We start from the raw sequence: 20,861 nt of genomic DNA, 5'->3' as shown, positions 1-20,861 counted from the left end.
AAAACACTTTGAGGCTTGCATATGATTTGATGATGGAAATCAGCAGAGCTTCTGCTCATTTACTAAAGCACTGGAACAAATGCACTTGTAGAGTGCACATGCATTTTGCAAAGTGCAACATATATTTGCTTTAGACAAATCAACACCACAGAACATTCCAGCAAATTTTAACGAGGGTGGGGGTGGGGGGGTTGTGAAATCTAGATAATTGCTCATTAGCAGCACACTATTTGGAGTGAGTTTAGGTGGGGGGGGGGGGGGGTGGGGGGGTTGTGAAATCTAGATAATTGCTCATTAGCAGCACACTATTTGGAGTGAGTTTAGGTGGGGGGGGGGGTGGGGGGGTTGTGAAATCTAGATAATTGCTCATTAGCAGCACACTATTTGGAGTGAGTTTAGGTGGGGGGGTTGTGAAATCTAGATAATTGCTCATTAGCAGCACACTAAATACACTCAAACAAAATACATTCCAAATGAGTAGACTAGGTGGATATGTTCCCATCACTTCATGCTGGGAAGGTTATTGAAGAAAAATATACATGCATGACAAAAAATAACAGGAAAAAATTCCAGCATGTGTGAGGATAAAAAGGGGACATTCACACTATATTGCAATGATGGTAAGTAGTGTTTGAAGCAAGAAATACATCACATTATCAAAGATTACATAAAAGAACATGTGATGCTAATAAAAGAAAAATATCTTACCTTAATATAGTCCTTCTGCAGGACCTGGATGATGGCAGAACAGGTCTCTGGGATAATGATACCCAGAGCCTGGGGGGAGATGCCTGTCGAGAACTTAAGGTCCTGCAGGCTTCTCCCTGTGGCCAAATACCGCAAGGTAGCGACCAGCCTCTGCTCCGGAGTGATGGCTTGCCTCATGCAGGTATCCTGCCTGCTGATATAGGGGGTCAGCAAAGCCAACAAACGGTCAAAAACGGGGTCCGTCATCCGGAGAAAGTTCCTGAAATCCTCAGGATTATTCTCACGGATCTCACGGAGCAAAGGCATGTGACAGAACTGGTCACGCTGAAGCAACCAATTCTTGGTCCATGAACTCCTCCTCGCCCTGTTCATGGACTGGTCTTGGGCTGAAGAATAAACTACAGCACCAAGCACATACAATGCACGAGCTCTACGACGAGTACGTACAGGTAACATGGCTTCAAAACGGTCGGCTGGTCAGAACGCACTAAACAGAACGCACTGAAGAACAGCAAGGCCTGTGAAGAACGACCTGAAAATCAGGAACGAGCGGCCAATAAAACAAAGATTTCTCAATGCCAACTGACCAAACGCACTGAAAAGCAGATACAAACCTCACAAGCACAGACTGAACAACAGTTAAAACGAACTGAAAAATACGAGTCTCACAAGCGCGAATCGTCTCTCACCAAACTTCTACTAACACGAGATAAACACGAGATTAGCAGAAGGAGCCCAAAGGGTGTCGTACGGGCTATTGAACTTCCGTTTTATAGTCTCGTCGGACTTGGTGTACGTCACCGCGTACTAGGCTGTCGTACTTTTGTGTGGTCGTGTGTGTGCAAGTCCATTCGTAAGAAAGTCTGCCGCAAGTCCGCCGAAGGTACGTCGGAAGTATGTCGGACAGGCTGTCGGACTTTTGTAGACGAAAAGTCCGACCGTGTGTACGCGGCATTAGAGAGTCAGAGTGTCTCAGAATTAAAGATGGGCAGAGGTTGATGGGCAGTCTGTGAAAAGCTGCATCTAATACATTTTAAACAATTTGTACAATTGCAAAGGCTTTAAATATATAATCATATACAGTATATAATATCATCAAAAGATTCTGAGAATCTGGAGAAATCTCTGAATGCAAGGGACAAGGCCAAAACGCAATATTAGATGCCCAAGATCTTCTGGGCCTCAGATGGCACTGCATTAAAAACGAGTGCGATTCTGTGATGGACATTACAGCATGAGCTTAGGAATACTTCCAAAAATCACTGTTTGTGAAACCCAGTTTACCGTACCATCCAAAAATGTAAGCTAAAGCTCTAACATGCAAAGAAGAAGCCATATCTGAATATGATCCAGAAATGCCGCTGTCTTCTCTGGGCCAGAGTTAATTTAAAATGGTCTGTTGCAAAGTGGAAAACTGTTCTGAAGTCAGGCAAATCAAAGTTTGACATTCTTTTTGGCAGTCATTAGCAGGGCGCCCCCTGGACTAATGAGGAGATTACCTTCTGGCTTGTTATCAGTGCTCAGTTCAAAAACCTGTATCTCTGAAAGCATGCTATGTTATGATAGCGTGTACATCTGGAAAGGCACCATCAACGCTGAAAGATTTATCTAGGTTTTAGAGCAGTATATGCTCCCATCCAAACAACATCTTTTTCAGAGCCTTGAACATTTCAGCAGGACAATACTACACTACATACTACACCCATGACAACAGCATGGCTTCATAGTAGAAGCGCCAAGGTGCTTAACTGGCCTATTCAGTACAGCAAAACAAACACTCTTGCGCACGAATGTGTTAGCCAGGCAGTTCAAAGTTCAGGATGGACAATAGTTTTTGGCCTTGCTAGCCTCCAGGACAGAGATATCCTAGCAATCAAACAGGAAAACAGAAAAGAGAGGGCGCACCAGCCTTGTGCATTATCCTTTGACACATTTATTAAGAAAAAACATAATTAAAAACTACTCACAAAGGTAGATAGAAAATCACACTTGTAACAGTCTTTGACTTGTGACAGTTCCGTCCACTGATAGCAGTCTCCAGATCCTAGGAAGAGGATGTGCGAACCGCTGCTGCTGACGTGTTTCGAAGGTTACACCATCTTCTTCAGAGCCTAACAGTGTTCATCTCTTACAGCTGCTTAAATACATGTGCTCATCTAGGAGGCACAAATCGAATTGACTCCAGTGCCCCTCCCTTGTTTGTGGGCGGTCCAAAGGCGGACCTTAGCTTGGCACCTTAGAAACCCCTCATATATGCATACACATATATATATACACACATAGAGGCATTCGTGCATACAACACATTCACACGCATGCACCCAATACTGCGCATCTAAAAGTGTACTTGTTCCTAAACTAGCCCATATGCATAGTTGTAACACATTTGTGACACATTCCTAAATACACACGGTATCACACATTAGAGATCATGGATTGCTAGACATGATCTTACGCACCCGCATATATGAACCACGTGTATAAGCAAAGTTCATGCACAAAAAGCTGCAGACAGAAGACATCAGGATGCAAATTGGACCAACAACAGCAACAATGCCACCCGCATTGAAATCCATACTGCCCTAGCAGAGACCATATTGGACTCATTCACTCTAGTCCTCATCTCGATTGCATAATGTGCACAATCGCTTGTCTCAAAGGATGCCTTACCTTCGAGGGGTGCTGTGATACCTATAGGCAGCTAGTGAAATGCACGCCATGTTGGTTGTTTCTTTGTGTGGTCCAGACGGCGGAAGTGTAATCTAGACGTCATTTCCTGTGCGCCTGCTTACGGGATCTACATTAGCAGTTGTAGATCCCTTCCGCCATATTGTTGAAGGTGCACTATAGAGGTCAAGGCAGACAAGCCTGCCATTTCATTCGTCCCTCAAAAATAAAACCGTAACATAGGGAGAGAAGGCGACTTTTCAGACTTGGAAAAAAAAGAAGAAAACAAACAAACAGAGGAAAAACCAAGAGGGAGGAAGTTCATAGCCTAAAAAGTGTTTAGTATATTGTGTCATCAAATAAAGATGGGGACAAGATTCATCCGTGCACTCGCATGCAATAGAACTCACACATACAAAGTATGTATACATGTGTATACAGAAGGGGCATAGCTGTCAGTGTATTTGTATAGAATTTCATAGGTGAATACATTGTGTGTATGAGGAGAAAAAATAATAATAAATGTAGTACTAATACTATTGTATACTATATTATACACTGAGAGTATGTGCCTATAGCTAAAGGGGCTAATGCACACATGCATAGACGCATACACATCGATATATGATTGTGTCTGTACATATGCACAAAGGTGCACATGCCGAGGCACATACATGGATACAGAGATAAAAACATGCACATATGAACATAGATATAAATAAGGCATACTTGGGGAATGCATGATTATGCATTTAAAAATGGTGTATAAAAAAAAGGTATATAAAAACAAACATCTTTCCGACAAGGAAAATCAAATCCATTAATTGTGTATATATACCACAAGCATAGAAGATTTGCAATCTTTAAAAAAGTTATAAATGTTTTTTTAAAACATTTTAAAACGTTTTAAAAAAAACATTTATAACTTTTTTAAAGATTGAAAATCTTCTATTTTTGTGGTACCTACCATATAGGTAATGGGATACACACCAATGCACATAACTAATGTTTTTGGTGTTGTATCCAAAAAATACTAATAATAATAAACTTCAGCGTTAAGTGGGCACTAGGGATTACATATGTGGAAGGATTGACTTATAAAGGGTCTTTAGTTATTAAGTATTAAGTTATGTGTCCCCAATCTATGACTGTTTACTGAAACATGTCTGCAGTAGGGATGAACTGTGTTCAGATCCAAGCCCAGTCTGAACCCTTGGGAAGCTATTACACAACACTCCAATGAGCTGCGGGGGGAAAATTCTCTGCCCCACAACTACACGTAGCAAAACGATGGGGATGCTTGTCACATTACTGACCTAATATGGCCACATGGCAATGAATCTCCTGCCCAGCTCATTTGCCCAGCAATATAGCCAACTGAACCCCTGGTCAGTCTATTATTTTCCTCTGAGGAATGTCCCCAGTCTCCAACAACTCCTACAGCAGGGGTCTTCAAACTACGGCCCTCCAGTTGTTCAGGAACTACAATTCCCATCATGCCTAGTCATGTCTGTGACTGTCATGAGTTTTACAATGCCTCCTGGGATGTGAAGTTCCGCAACAGCTGGAGAGCCGTAGTTTGAAGATTCCTGTCCTACAGCATGTTCACAGTCTTTGACAATCTCCGGTTGCTTGACTGCAGTCTCTAACAGCTTTCTGATCATAAAGTTCAATAAATATTACGTGCAAACCTTTGGTAATATCAGATGCTGCACTTGGGTCCCCCTATATCAAGAAAGTTGACAACCACTGATTTCGCTTGTCACTGTCTCTTCATTTAGGTACCCACGGAATGGTGGTGATAGTGTAATACTAGGAGCAACAAGGCACTGACACAAAATACTGGATGCTATTACCATTAAATGATTATGTAACATCTCATTTCAAATACAACCTAATTAAGTGGCTAAATCAACATAAAACTTTGCAACCTATTTCATGCATGCAGGAGGAAGGTTTAAAAAATTATTAATGAAAAAGACAGCTTCATTAAACTTTAAGTGTATCTATAACCAAAACTTATTTTTTAGTTTTGGATAGTGAGGAAGGATTAGGATCCCTGTCAGGTTTTACAGTCATTGGAGTTTCCATTGGAGAGATCCCTTCACTTCCTGTCTATTAAAAAGGTTGTCCACAGGACAGAAGGTGAGTGGAAATCTCTCTAATAGCAATACAAACAGAAAAATGCTTTCTTCTGACACATTGGCAATGCACCAATCCCAGGACTGTTTACTTTTTTTTCATTGTACTTTACCATACATTGTACCCATACTATCATGTAAATCAAGGATTGTATATATTTTCATTTTTGGAAAAAGAAACATTTAAAAACATTTGGTTCCATCTGCTTTCCTGTGTTAAATCGGCCTGTATTTCTAAATAATCTTTTTAACTCAGTATACGACTAGCTTTTAATATAACTTACCTATCTGCGGTTATGACAGCACCAAAGCTTGTATTTTAAAGAACAAAAAGAAAAACAAACGTTTACTATCAGTATATACAATGTTGGTGTAAATAGCTATGTTTAAACCTTAAACACAGGCACAACATTTGTACCAACATACCTGCATAACAATGAGAAGGTCAAAAACCAAGATAAAGGATGCCAAAAAAGCTCTCGAGACTTCATCACTGGGTAGAAATCCACGATTCAGCTTGTCCCAGCTTATCCAGTCAGTAGTGATGACAAGAACAACCACAGAGGTCAGACTGAATAACACTGTCCTATAAGAAATATAGATTACCTTTCTCGAGGGCATATTCAGTGACTAAAGAACAAAATGCACAGAAATATACAAAATAACAAGCATTTAAGAAAAAAATATTTAGCAAGTGTGAAGCTAAAAATACAAACATAATCATACTAATTCCTATATAATTCATATTTTGTATTTATTGTATTTTTACGTTTAAAGCTCAATTGACTTTTCAGTTTATTATATTTACATACACAACCAGCATTAAAAACACAAATAAATAGGTGCTATAAATGGGGCTGCAACTAACAATTATTTTCATAATCGATTAGTTGGCCAATTATTGTTTCGATGAATCAGTTAATAACCTTACAAAAAAGTTTGGTGTATAATTTAGTTAATATGTAAAGTTTAAAAAAAAAGGCAATTTATTCTTAAATATCTCTATGCAGTGGTAAACATAAATAACCAACTATATGGTTAGGGAGCAAAATATCTAATCCACCCTGAGAATAACGGACAGAAGAGATATACTATATATACTATTAGAAGAAATATACTGTATATACTATTAGAGGAGAGATGTACTGTATATACTATTAGAGGATATATACACTATTTTTATTTTTAAAAAATTTCATTTTAAGAACGTTCGTTCAATTTTCAAATCGTTAGTGGGGTCAAATCGGCGTTTATTTTCAACCACAGTGACGGGAAAATTTGGAAATAGAAAACTTCTTGGTCAAAGGAATTTTCAGACAGTGTATGTGGTTTTCGTTCAGAAATTACATTCATTTTAAAAACAGAAATTTTCAACAACATTCTTTCATTCAGCGAATGTACAAAGATTTTTAGTATGATTATTCTCGTCTGAAAATTGATCCGTGTGGCCAGCATAAGGCTCGGTACACACCTATGCAGTTTGCTTTTGATCTGTTTCTGCAGTGCTTTTTGCTTTGCACTTAGATTTTTGCTGCGATTCGCGTTTTTGCATTTTTTTTTGCCCAATTTGTTGTTGGGCAGATTAAAAAGCACAAATTGCTGCAAAAAAGCATTACAAGCTTTTCTGCAGCTTCTCCATTAAAGTACATTGGACCAAAAAAAAAAAAAGTCCCTGATCCTTTCCAAATACGCAGCAGCTGAAAAAAGCACAGATGTGAACGTGTCCCATAGGAAACCATGTAAATGACCTGTAGTGCGTTTCTGCAAAAAGCACCAAAAAACACATAGATGTGAACCAGGTCTAAGACGTTTAGTAACATAATGGGGTTAAAAAAACTAAAATTAGCCCTTTATAGCACAAAAAAAGCAGATAATCACTACTGTAAGGGGTTCATTTTATTTACAGTAGCGATTATTTGCTCTTTTTGTACTATAAAGGGCTCATTTTAGTTTTTTTTTTTAATCCCATTATGTTACTGGCCGATTAATCAATTATGAAAAAAGTAATTGATTAATTTCATAATCGATTAGTTGTCGATTAAACGATTAGTTGTTTCAGCCCTAGCTATAAATAATATTTTATGTTGCAATGTAGTTTTTCTGTGTAAGGCCTGTTTCACAAGGGCGGACTGATCGGGTCTGCCTGCCAGTTTTTTAAGCGGACCCGATTGGACCATCCATTGCCCTCTATGGAGCGTCGGGTGTACTTTGACACCTGCCAACAACCGTTCTAGTCCTAAAAACAGCTAGATTAGAGGTCTGTTTCCCATCCGTCTGGCGGATCGGATAACAGTCAGATGGAAATGGACTTAGCAGCCCGTTTTTTCAACCTGACCGCCCATAGAGAACAGCAGGCTGTGTCTGTGTCCACTCTGCATAAGCGGAGCGGACATGGACCTGTCATCCGCCTGCTCAGTGGAGATCAACAGACAGATTCCGGGCTGGGCAGCAGGTCTGCTGACAGAGGCTCCCGGTCTAAAAGGGGCTTCACTGTGTTTTAGGTTCCACATCTGTTAGGTCAAATATTATGTTAAACATACAGTATCTCACAAAAGTGAGTACACTCCTCACATTTTTGCAAATATTTTATTATATCTTTTCATGTGACAACACTTGAAAGAAATGACACTTTGTTACAATGTAAAATAGTGAGTGTACAGCTTGTATAACAGTGTAAATTTGCTGTCGCCTCAAAATAACTCTACACACAGCCATTAATGTCTAAACCACTGGCAACAATCATGAGTACACCCCTAAGTGAAAATGTCCAAATTGGGCCCAATTAGCCATTTTCCCTCCCCACTGTCATGTGACTCGTTAGTGTTACAAGGTCTCAGGTGTGAATGGGGAGCAGGTGTGTTAAATTTGGTGTTATCGCTCTCACTCTCTCATACTGGTCACTGGAAGTTCAACATGGCACCTCATTGCAAAGAACTCTCTGAGGATCTGAAAAAAGAATCATTGCTCTACATAAAGATGGCTTAGGCTATAAGAAGATTGCCAGGACCCTGAAACTGAGCTACAGCACAGTGGCCAAGACCATACAGCGGTTTACCAGGACAAGTCCCACTCAGAACAGGCCTCGCCATGATCAACCAAAGAAGTTGAGTGCACGTGCTCAGCGTCATATCCAGAGGTTGTCTTTGGGAAATAGACATATGAATGCTGCCAGCATTGCTGCAGAGGATGAAGGGGTGGGGGGTCAGCCTGTCAGTGCTCAGACCATACGCCGCACGCTGCATCAAATTGGTCTGCATGGCTATCATCCCAGAAGGAAGAATCTTCTAAAGATGATGCACAAGAAAGCCCTAAAACAGTTTGCTGAAGACAAGCAGACTAAGGACATGGATTACTGGAACCATTTCCTGTAGTCTGATGAGACCAAGATAAACTTATTTGGTTCAGATGGTGTCAAGCATATGTGGTGGCAACCAGGTGAGGCGTACAAAGACAAGTGTGTCTTGCCTACAGTCAAGCATGGTGTTGGGAGTGTCATGGTCTGGGGCTGCATGAGTGCTGTAGGCACTGGGGAGCTACAGTTCATTGAGGGAACCATGAATGCCAACATGTACTGTGACATACTGAAGCAGAGCATGATCCCCTCCCTTCGGAGACTGGGCCTCAGGGCAGTATTGCAACATTTTAAGGACTCCAAACACACCTCCAAGACGACTACTGCCTTGCTGAAGAAGCTGAGGGTAATGGTGATGGACTGGCCGAACATGTCTCCAGACTTAAACCCTATTGAGCATCTGTGGGGCAACCTCAAACGGAAGGTGGAGATGTGCAAGGTCTCTAACATCCACCAGCTCTGTGATGTCATCATGGAGGAGTGGAAGAGGACCTCAGTGGCAATCTGTGAAGCTCTGGTGAACTCCATGCCCAGGAGGGTTAAGACAGCGCTGTAAAATAATGGTGGCCACACAAAATATTGACACTTTGGGCCCAATTTGGACATTTTCACTTAGGGGTGTACTCACTTTTGTTGCCAGCAGTTTAGAGATTAATGGCTGTGTGTTGAGTTATTTTGAGGGGACAGCAAATTTACACTGTTATACAAGCTGTACACTCACTACTTTACATTGTAGCAAAGTGTAATTTCTTCAGTGTTGTCACATGAAAAGATTTAATAAAATATTTACAAAAATGTGATGGTGTACTAACTTTTGTGAGATACTGTAAATAGGACATAGAGCAGTGGTTTTCAACTCCTGTCCTCAGGACCCACTAACAGGCCAGGTTTGCAAGATATCTGAAATACTTCACAGCCAGTGATATCAATTGCTGCTCAGTAAGTGCAATATTGTATTCTGCATCTCCCCAAGGTAATACTTAAAATCTGGCCTGTTAGTGGGTCCCGAGGACAGGTTTTGAGAACCACTGACATAGAGGCATATTGAATTTTTGGCACTTTGATGCTGCTAGATAATCAATGGACCATTGGTCACATTTTACCCACATGCTCATTGGATCACATTTTTTTTTTTTGTAACCATTCACATAGCATCTGGATTTCCTATCCTTAAATGGTAAATCTAGGACTCGGTAAATGTTAAATACATTGCCACTTTCAATTGGTAAGTTGACAATTTATGGATATAACTACAGCTAAAAAATTGTAAAATACTAAGTAAATACTGGAAAATTACATTAAATCTAGGCATACTTATGAATCTGGATTAGACTCTGCGTTAATAAACATAGTACATAATATTGGTCTATAGTAATATTGGCTTCCATTATAAAATAACTTTTTATATTGATGCTGCACTTTTACTTTACCTAACTTTCACTATCAGGCTGTGCAGACAAAATTGCTACAAAAATAATTCTGTATGAAGAGAATATATTGCTTGTTCATCATTCACTCCCCAAACTCTGACTTGGCAAGGTATATTTAAGCATAAGTCCTCATTGCTCTGGCTGACAGAACATATTTTATATGCCCTTGACTTCACATGCAGTTGCAAGAGGTACATGAATAAGCTGATTCAGTCAAATTATTACATTTTTATGCATTGTTTCACTGGTCTGCAAATGTTCCAAAACACTGTGCCAAAAATATAGCAAGATTCCCCCATCTATTTTCTCTTTGATTTGAACCTAAGGAGAAATCAATTTTCTTTATAGCCTTTGAAGATACAGTGTGAAATATTTTTCTTTACATGCTCACTAAATGCAAAGGTTACCGCACAAAAGGATCAGTATTTATCTAAGAAAAATAGGCAGCCTAAGTTAAATACAAAGCTTAAATTTCCCTGTAAAAGTCAAGCTTTGTCTTGCTATCCTCCAAGACTGAGCCTTCCTATTCGTCAAAGAGGCTGTTTATCAAATTAAAAAAACAGCAAGGAAGTTTGGCTCAAGTGCACCCATATCTAATGATCATTTGCAAATTTTACTAAAGGGGACATCTGCCGATTTTCTTTTTTTTCTTATGGTCGCTGTGGAATGCTCAGGTTTGTGACATACTGTCACTAAAGAACAAGTGTATCTCTGTAATAAATATATTGCAGACCTCTCAATCAGCCACTGGATTGGAAAATTGAACTGACAGAATTTGAAGATGAACTACAACTTTAAAGGATAAATTCACCTTTGTAAAAAAAAGAATAAATGCACATCTTTTTGCAGGTAAGAAAATGTGCATTTGTTTTTTTTTTTTTGCTAGGAACCTGCAGAGCATTGCACCCGTGATCAGCAGATCACGGGTGCAATGCAGGGCTCCTGCAGACTGTCTGTGTAAGCTGTCTGCTTGTACCTCATACAAGCAGGCAGTTAAACAATGACAGGATGAATCAATGAACTACCTAGAGCAGGGCTCAAAATTTCAAGTCCTAAGCTACTAGCCAGACCTTAATGGTTACTCGCCACCAGTTGCCCCACCCAACCCCTACCATACCCCGTCCCTAATCCCACCCCTATACACGCCCTCATAAATTCTCATGAAATTACACTTAAATGTATTATGCAGAATTAAGTTACACAAATAAATATTAACAACTTTATCACCCGTGCCCATCAATACAGCCTCACCCGTGTCCATCAATGCAGCATGACCAGTGCCCACCAACGCAGCCTCATCTGTGTCTATCATTGCAGCCACCCCTGTGTCCATCATTGCAGCCTCACCCATGCAGCCTCATCTGTGTCCATCATTGCAGCCTCACCAGTGCAGCCTCCCCTGTGTCCATCATTGCAGCCTCACCCGTGCAGCCTCACCTGTGTCCATCATTGTAGCCTCACCAGTAGAGGCCTCCCCTGTGTCCATCATTGCAGCCTCACCAGTGCAGCCTCCCCTGTGTCCATCATTGCAGCCTCACCAGTGCAGCCTCACCTGTGTCCATCATTGCAGCCTCACCTGTGTCCATCATTGCAGCCTCACCTGTGTCCTTCATTGCAGCCTCACCTGTGTCCATCATTGCAGCCTCACCTGTGTCCATCATTGCAGCCTCACCTGTGTCCATTATTGCAGCCTCACATGTGTCCATCATTGCAGCCTCACATGTGTCCATCATTGCAGCCTCACATGTGCCCATCATTGCAGCCTCACCCGTGCAGAGAGGGCGGCCGGATCATCATAGCAGAAGACTCGTGGAGGAAGAGGAGAGCCGGCTTGATCACAGAGCGAGGGTTTGCCCGCTGTAACAGCTTATATTAGAATTGCAGTCCGTGCGCCGTCACACACAGCCCCGCCCTACTGATCCTGCACTTGTGACAGACAGAACGCCGGTCAAATGCCAGGGCGGATTCTGTCTGTCACAGGTGTGGGGTCAAGAGGGCAGGGCTGTGTGTGACAGCGCGTGAACTACAATTCTAATGTAAGCTGATACAGTGGGCAAACCCCGCTCTGTGATCAAGCCGGCTCTCCTCTTCCTCCACGCCTCTTCCGCTATGATGACATGACCGCCCCCTCTCTTCCTCCACGCTCTCTTCCTCTGGGAGAATGGCTCCCATTCAACCCCACCTATCGGCGGTGTTTGCCCCCCCCCGATCCCAGACAGCCTTGCTCCTCGCCAGCCCTCATTTTCCACTCGCAGAATGCGAGTGGAAAATTTGAGGGCTGACCTAGAGTGCTTGACAGCACCTTGATAGTTCATTGCGGCTGTCGGTACTTGCATAAGGAAATGATTCCAGACGGCTGCACTTCCAAAAATCCTTTTATTGAAGCTTCATATGATAAGTGGTTGACAGATGGAGCAGGGGACTAAAAGGTAGACACATTTTGCGCAAATGTTAGGGCTTAGTCGATACTTGCAGTTTTCACATTCACGGAACCCTGTGAATAAATGACGCGGACAGGTGGGCGGAGCCTCGCACGGCCACTTTTTTAAAAATTGTGACAGCGAGTGTGGGGAGAGGACCTTAAACAGGGGCTACTGGTAAATTTAGCTGTGCTGGGTGGTAACTATCTGATTTATAGTCTTTTGTGATCATTTGAGTTTTCTCCTAAGCCTGGTCTAACTGTGGTTCCTCCCTTCTGTCAATAGGTGGCACTGTTGCCTTCAGAATTAGTATGATGAGCTGCAGTGAGTTATGAATATGCATATCTGTTTTAGCCAATCAGTAGAAGTTTCAGGCCACTGAGCATACTGGGAGAGAGCATATATTTGGTGGAAGTTAGGTGATCAGGGTCCTCCCACCCAGACCTTGGTCTGGAGTGGATGTGTGAGGAACAGCTGCGTTGGGTGAGGCCTGGAGTCTGAGGCTGACCATGTGCTGGAGCCTCATCCAGGGAGAGCCTTTTGTTGCCTGGAAGCATGAGGAAAATAATGGAGTTCTGAGATTAAGTATCAGAGGTTGCGCTTCACGAGCCAGGAACTGTGGAGAGGCTGGGAAGGCATCAAGAGGGACTCATCCAAGGAAACCCTGCACGGTGTTGTGAGTGTTTTGTTGCTATAGAAGACAGCTGTTGCTACATAGGTACAGAACGTTGAGTGCAGGCCTAAGGTCCTTGTTCTGTATTGCTGTCTACCTGTTTGTTTTGTTTTTGGAGTCTGCTGATCTGTATGCCTACTGTCTTAGGGTGTCCTGTGCCCTAACTCTCTCTCCTGCATGTTTCTGTTGTGAGCAATAAACTTACTTTTGTTCATCCTAGGGCCCCTTTCACACTTGTGCGACTTTTCCTGCGACTTTGGACACTAGAGTCACATGACAAGTCGTACCCCATGATTCCCAATGATAACCATTCGTAACTGTGTGACTTCAAGTCGCACCGACTTCAAAGTAGTCCCTGTACTACTTTGGTCAGACTTTGATGCGAGTTGAGGTCCATAGACCTCAAGTTTATCGAGGCATTCTGTGAAATCATGGCAAATTTGCGTGACTTTCAAGTCGAGGCAGTGTGAAAGGGGCCTTAAAGTGACTGGTGCGCTTCTTTTCTGCAACCTTCCACACCCACCATTCCTAAGAATCAGCACCCTGAGATGAAATGTCATGCCTGATGCTGGGGGTCAGGGGGGTGCTATATGTGTTTAATTGGTCTGAACATAGTAGTGAAGTTGTGTTAAATGTGCAATTATTTAAAATATATATAAACCCTCACCTTGTAAAACTACAATTTGGTTTAAAATAGAAATGAAAGGCAAAACAATATACCGTAAATACTTTTACCCTTTTTTTATAAGTGATCACATAACCTCTGTTCTAAGGAGTTCAGAGAGCTGGGGGAGGAGAAACAGCAAACTTTCCAGTGAATGGCTGGTAAAGGGGGTTTGGTCAGGACAAGTCTGATCATTGGAGGAGGGCAGGCTGTGTTCCCAGCACAGCTACATAACTGACCACACTGCTCCAATGCCTAGTGTGGTCAGTTTTAAATAGGAAAGCAGAGGGACTGGCAGGGACACCAGGGATTCCACACAAAGGAAGCAATACAAAGAGAACAGGATACTTTTTCATAAGAGTACATGGTTCAGCAGACAAATATCGGGAATATGAAATGTTGGGTTTACATATTCTTTAAAGCTTTTCTGTAGCTTATAGACAAAGTATGTAGTTATTGTACAGCTAAAGGCCAGGCTTTTTTTTGGTTTGGCTAGAGTAGAGATGGATTAGAGCACCTGTCAGGTTTTTATTGCTACCTCTGCTCCTTTTAGGGAGATTCACCTTCTCAATTTGTCCTGTTTACCATTATCCCTCAAAGTGAAAGTCAAAGCAAATACCAAATTTTGGATTGTCCCCAGATCAGTAATGGAGGGGAAATCTTTCAATGGGGTTTCTGGGACAGGAAGTGGAGGGAAATCTCCCCAATGTGACAGATGGCAAAAAAAAAAAAATTGCCTATATTTCTACTTTAAACCGAGGATGTTGAAAATTCTACCAACAAGTTGTACTAAATATTTGCATTCAGCACAATTTTTAAATAATGTGTCTTAACAGTAAGCATATAATTTTAATGGCTGTAGTAGAAGACATAGTGAAGTGGGCACACCATGAGCAAGCTAATATCATGAAAAGACATTCTGGCATACTGTAAATATATTATTATGGTTTACTTGCATATCAATTATATTGGCAACTAGAAAACTTCAATGCCTGCATTTTTTAAATTAACCCTGAATAAATTTACTGCATTTTATGAATGAATCAAAATGATAGTTACTTTTTCATCAAGATGCATTATGCAAATAACCAGATGTCATGGGGGTGTTAAGTATTCGTGTTTAATAAATGAAACCTTCATTTATGACTCTTTTGGAGCAAGTTACTAAGTATAGATCCATACTTTAAAATGCAAATTACTGTAGAGACCTATAAATATTGTATGCAAGAAATTATATTATATATACACCGGTATATATATATATACACAGTATGCCCGGTAAGCAGTCACAGTATTAGCTTTTCTAAACATAGTATTCTCAGGAAACCTTAAGGGCCTTCAAAGTGCTCTTGTTCTTCTTTGAATGTCACCAAGGTACTTAACTGATTAAAATGGCATGTTATTCACTTCAGTGTAATTCATTACATCAAAGCACAGTGTAATGATGTAGATCACACATGTGCTTAGCTAGTTAGGTATAGTTATGGTATATTGTGCACAAACACTAAAAAATTATTTGAGTTAAAACAAAATTACTAATGTACAAACTGCAACCTGTCATTTCTTGAATGGGAAGGGAGCCCAATCACATCATATTTGACCTTCTGCTTACATTGAGTGATCTTTATATTGCTTTGGAGGCACAATCCTTATTTCCAGAGCCTTGAAAGGGCAGTGTTTATAAAAATAGACATACAGACCTACTTACAAAGGGTCATATTGATTTGACAGTTTAGTTTTTGGCATGCCAATTTTTAGACAATATATGAAACCAATTAGTGACACACTAGTGCCATCCAGAAAGTATTGCAATCTTGCTAAATTAAAGTGGTTCTAAAGGCTAAAGGGTTTTTTACCTTCATGTATTCTATGCATGAAGGTAAAAAACCTTCACTGTGCAGCTCCCCCCTAACACTTACCTAAGCCTGATCCTGATCCAGCGATGTGCACAAGAGCTGAGGCTCTCCTGGGTCTCTCTCTTCTCTTTGGCTGAGATGCAGCAGCAGGAGCCATTGGCTCCCACTGCTGTCAATCACAGCCAGTGAGGAGGGAGCTGGGCTGAGCCATGCTCTGTGTCCTATAGAAACACTGCCCCGTGAAGACGTCTAATGACAAAACATACGTAGGGTGTGCTGCTTGGAGGTATCATCACCACGCTACATCTGGTGTCTGCTTGCGGCATCCACAGATCCGGAGCGAACCTGTATATGTATTTATGCCTATATGCATGTGTCGGTCGACACCTCCATATGTGAGTGTACTGTGATTTTAATAAAATAAGGATTTTATGCTATGCTGAGCTTCTTTTCCATATATGTGCACTTTCCTGGAGATACTGATTGGTAACAGCAGAGGATCGCTGGAGTCATCCATTGCAAAGATCCACAGAGTATTGCACCGTGTAAAGCCTGTCTGCCTGCTGATTTTTATAACTATACGGAGCACTGAGAGTGGAGGATTGGTAACAGCAGAGGATCGCTGAGATCGTCCATACTATCACGGAGCTACAGATTATTGCACCCTGCAGTGGGAAATGTCTGTTTGCTGGTCTATTTAATACCAGCCGCTAAACATCGGTAAGTGATCTCGATCATAAGCGGTAGAGGATTAGTCACTAGATTTGGTGTTAGCATAAGAAGAAGGATCACATTGTTATTTGCCACCTTTGGATATACATGTACTGGAGAAACAGATTGTGGATCTTTAGATAAACACACAATTTTTGGACATATGATCACATATATTTTTGATTATTAGAACACTTGAATATTTGAATATTTAGAGTTATCACCAGTGCTTGACTGTTATATATTTAGATTAACACTTATTGACATTTATATACACCTGAGCATAGCGTTGTCTTTTTTCACTTTATCTTTGATTGAGGTCCCTCAATTTGATAGCAGCTGGACAGGATTAACAATTAGCATTATCTTGGCGCGGTCCCCTTTACTTTCACTATGGAAACAGAGAGCCGGCTAGGGAGCAAGTACGCATGAGAAAAGGAGGATCGGGGCTGATCTGTGCAAAATCATTAAACAGAGCATGTCTGCTATTAAAAAAAAAATAATAATAAAATCCTTTACAAACCTTATTAATATTTATTCACTTTACATAAAATTAGAAAGCAAATCATGGCTGGGAACAGAAAGGATAGTTGTAACCAGGCTACTGTAGTGAGATTATTAGCTGGTGAGATCTTTACCTACTGTTCAGTAAAAAACATTTTACCTGGCACCTTTGGAGCGATTAGGGTCTGTGAGACAACACCAAAGAGATTGCACTTAAAGTGTTACTAAACCCAGGACCATGCAGTCACTATATATGGTCTCCCACAGTACACAGAACATGGAAATGTAATCATTTTAGTAAATATAAACTGCTAAATACCCTTTCTCATCAGCAGTTAGAGCAGTTTTGTGACTTATATCAGTGCCTGGTTAAAGCTTGTATGAGGAGTTTTCATACTGCACTGGCTTTCCTATCAAGATGCAGGACCCCTGACCGTCTGTCTGGACAGTGCTGGTTGGCTCTGTGCTGATCACATGCACTCTCACAAGAAAAATAAAACTCTCTAGCAATACACACCAAACTGAGCATGTGCAGCTTGACTCCAGTAACTGTCTTATCTGGACATGTTTTGGGGACAATGCAAGAAGAGGAGGATCTGTGCATACAGGATCAAACAGCCTTTTTACACAATGCAGAGGATTAACCCCTTAGGTTTCACAGTGAGAATAACAAGCATGCTTTACTGCATATACAGACTGATTTTACTGTTGTGGGTTTAGTACCACTTTAAGAAGATTATATTAGCATCTTTCAGAAGTTTGAGACACTAAACTAGCTTACTGCTTGCAATCTAAAAGTAATCTGCCAATAAGCTTGTGTGACTGCTATTAGATTATTTTTCAATTTTACCTTTTTTTTATTGACTCTGTACTTTTATCTTTCAGAGGTATACATGTTTAATTTTGCTGCCACCTATAATAATTCTATGTTTGGTGCTGTTGTCTACCATTATTCAGTGCTTACAAAACACAAATATTGATGACCATATTATACTTAGTTTACCAGGACAGTTGCACGTATTTTTTTCTTATTCAATATTGTTACTGAATCTCAAGGAAAAAATCTCAAGAAAAAAACTAATAAATATATGCCTAAAATGCTTCGAAGTAATTGTGCAAGCATCAGATAAAGATACACAGTTGAAGCAATTGTGTCAAAGCACCATAAGATTAGCAATGAAATACATACTGTACATCAACAGTACTGGCCTCGGGAAGGGCTCGTGAGAAAATTATCAGTTCGAGAACTGGGATGTCCAACCATCAGTGCAAGAACACGAAAAGGTACGCATGGGAAGAGAAGAAAGAGTAAAATGATGGAAAAAGGAGGGGGGGTAGGGTAGAGGAAAACAAAATAGGATAAGGGGAGGGGGGTTCTATAGTTCTCGTGACCGTGGTCATAGAGAGGCAAGCCATAACACACCAGGAGGCAGTAATCAAAATAGCGCACGTAAAATTCCACAATTCAAGGGTCCCAGACACAGTGGAATTTGGGCATGGTACTTTGGAGCCGAGCTGTTACGTTTTTATTGATCATGGTTCAGTCGATTCGGGGCTTAGCTTCAAATATAGGGATATATTGCCATAACAATTGCATGGGTCATAAGAGCAAATTGAAATTTAAAGAGATCCCACTTGGTCTTGCTATTGAGAAAAGCTTTGGATAGATTTAGCATAGGTGCCGGACTAAGAAGAGTGTGTAAAATACTGATACACTTGCTGCCAAAAAGACAGTTGCACATTTTATAGTGCTGCTACAATTTTGGTGTCAAGGTGACTATTATGCCAACATCTTAAAGTAGAACTATAGGCAAAACTTTTTTTTCCATTTTGGATAGAGTAAGGGAGGGTTATAACCCCTGTTTTTTTTTGCCATCTGTGTCCCATTGGGGAGACTACCCTTCACTTCCTGTCCCATAACTAAAACAGGAAGTGAGAGAAAATACTTGCAAATAAGGGGGATCCCTTGGGGACTCCAAGGTCACCAGAACTAGTGTCCCCATTAGAAAATTTCCCTTCTATTACTTTTCTGGGGACAGCCCAAAATTTGGATTTTCTTTTACTTTCAAGCCTAATGGCAAACAGAAGAAATAGAGAGGATGAATCTCCCTAATGGGGACACAGGACAACAATAAAAGCCCGACAGGTGTTGTAAGCCCTCTCTAATCTATCCAAAACTAAAGAAAAAGTTGTGCCTTTAGTTACACTTTAATACACAGCTCCGAAACGAATTCAATACACTTTAATACACAGCTCCGAAACAAATTAGTTACACTTTAATACACACCTCTGAAACAAATTCATGCATAGGACGTATGGACTTTTCAGGGTACATATTACATTGGCAGTGCATGTGATTAACAAGGAGCACAACCCTGCCATTCATTACTATTATTTCCTGTGTTTTGGGATAAAGATTTACCAGAGGACTTGTCAAGCTTTAGTTTCTGCTTTAAAATCTAGTAAATCGCATCCTTTACTATTTTTGAGTAGGTAATAAATCAGACAAGCAGCATTTAAATCTTAAATACAATATGACTTGTAAAGAACAGAATTGAAATGCTGGATTACATTAATCAAATGCAAAATTGAACTGTGCGGCTTGAGTACATGATGGGTATTACGTGTTTCAAATCACACTTTACTTCCTCCACCAACACAGTTTTGAAGTTCTATTTAATTTGCTATTTTTAAGGGAAAGTATATGTATTTTCAATGAGCAGATATTTTTAGTTCAAATTGCAGCACGTACCTAATTTTATGTAGCGTTCACATTTTTTTTACATGCTTGCTTTTTTCAAAATTCATAAAACATTTAGAGATTTGTACATTGACAACTATACTCATTGGCTACAAGGCCGAACCTAAATTACTTTATAGTGATTGTTGACGTAAGATATCAGCAACATAGGAAGTGCACTTTTTTTCATTCATTTGGCTAATTTAGACAAAAAAATAAAAATAAAATCACAATGTGTATCCAGCTCTACCTTGTGAGAAGCAGTAGGAAAAACCTACAGGGGGCGTACCCATATCTTAACTAAAATTTTGATTTTGCCACCTAGTAAGCTTACAGACTTTTCTACCAAGAATATTTTTCACAGACATGTTAAGATCTGCATTATTTGCTAGAAACTTACTTTAAACTCCCAAACAGTTACATTATATATTTTCTGAAAGCAAGTGCCATTTATTATGTTGCACAATATTTGTGCAACTGCTTATCACATTTTCGGGAAAAACATATTAACCACTTCAGCTGGTGAAGGATTTACTCCCTTAATGACCAGGCCAATTTTTGCAATACGACACTGCGTCATTTTAACTGACAATTGCGTGGTCGTGCGAGGTTGTACCCAAACAAAATTGATGTCCTTTTTTTCCCACAAATAGAGCTTTCTTTTGGTGATATTTGATCACCTCTATGGTTTTTATTTTTTGCTCTATAAACAAAAAAGACTGACAATTTTGAAAAAAAACAATATTTTTTACTTTTTGCTATAATAAATATCCCCCCAAAAAAAGTAAAAAAAAAAAATGTCTTCATCAGTTTAGGCCAGTATGTTTCTTCTACATTTTTTTGGTAAAAAACAAGAAAAAAGAAAAAAAAATCGCAATAAGCATATAATGATTGGTTTGCACAAAAGTTATAGCGTCTACAAAATAGGGGATAGATTTATGGCACTTTTTTTTCTTTACTAGTAATGGCGGTGATCAGCAATTTTTAGGGAGACTG

The 20,861-nt window shown here is 40.3% G+C and overlaps 1 protein-coding gene across 4 annotated transcripts in view; it reads right to left on the bottom strand.

Moving 5' to 3' along the window:
- Positions 1 to 20,861, bottom strand: part of TMEM117 (transmembrane protein 117) — a 440,409-nt gene that overhangs the window by 61,235 nt on the left and 358,313 nt on the right. For all 4 annotated transcript variants that reach the window (XM_073619948.1, XM_073619951.1, XM_073619950.1 and 1 more), the window contains one exon: positions 5,942 to 6,101. In XM_073619948.1, coding sequence (XP_073476049.1) covers positions 5,942 to 6,101 — 160 coding nt within the window. The remainder of the gene's footprint in view (positions 1 to 5,941; positions 6,102 to 20,861) is intronic.

Source organism: Aquarana catesbeiana, linkage group LG03 (assembly GCF_042186555.1).
Source record: "Aquarana catesbeiana isolate 2022-GZ linkage group LG03, ASM4218655v1, whole genome shotgun sequence".
In the NCBI taxonomy this organism is placed as follows: Eukaryota; Metazoa; Chordata; class Amphibia; order Anura; family Ranidae; genus Aquarana; species Aquarana catesbeiana.
The sequence above is the reverse complement of the archived record's forward strand: the minus strand, read 5'-3'. Positions and strand labels throughout refer to the sequence as shown.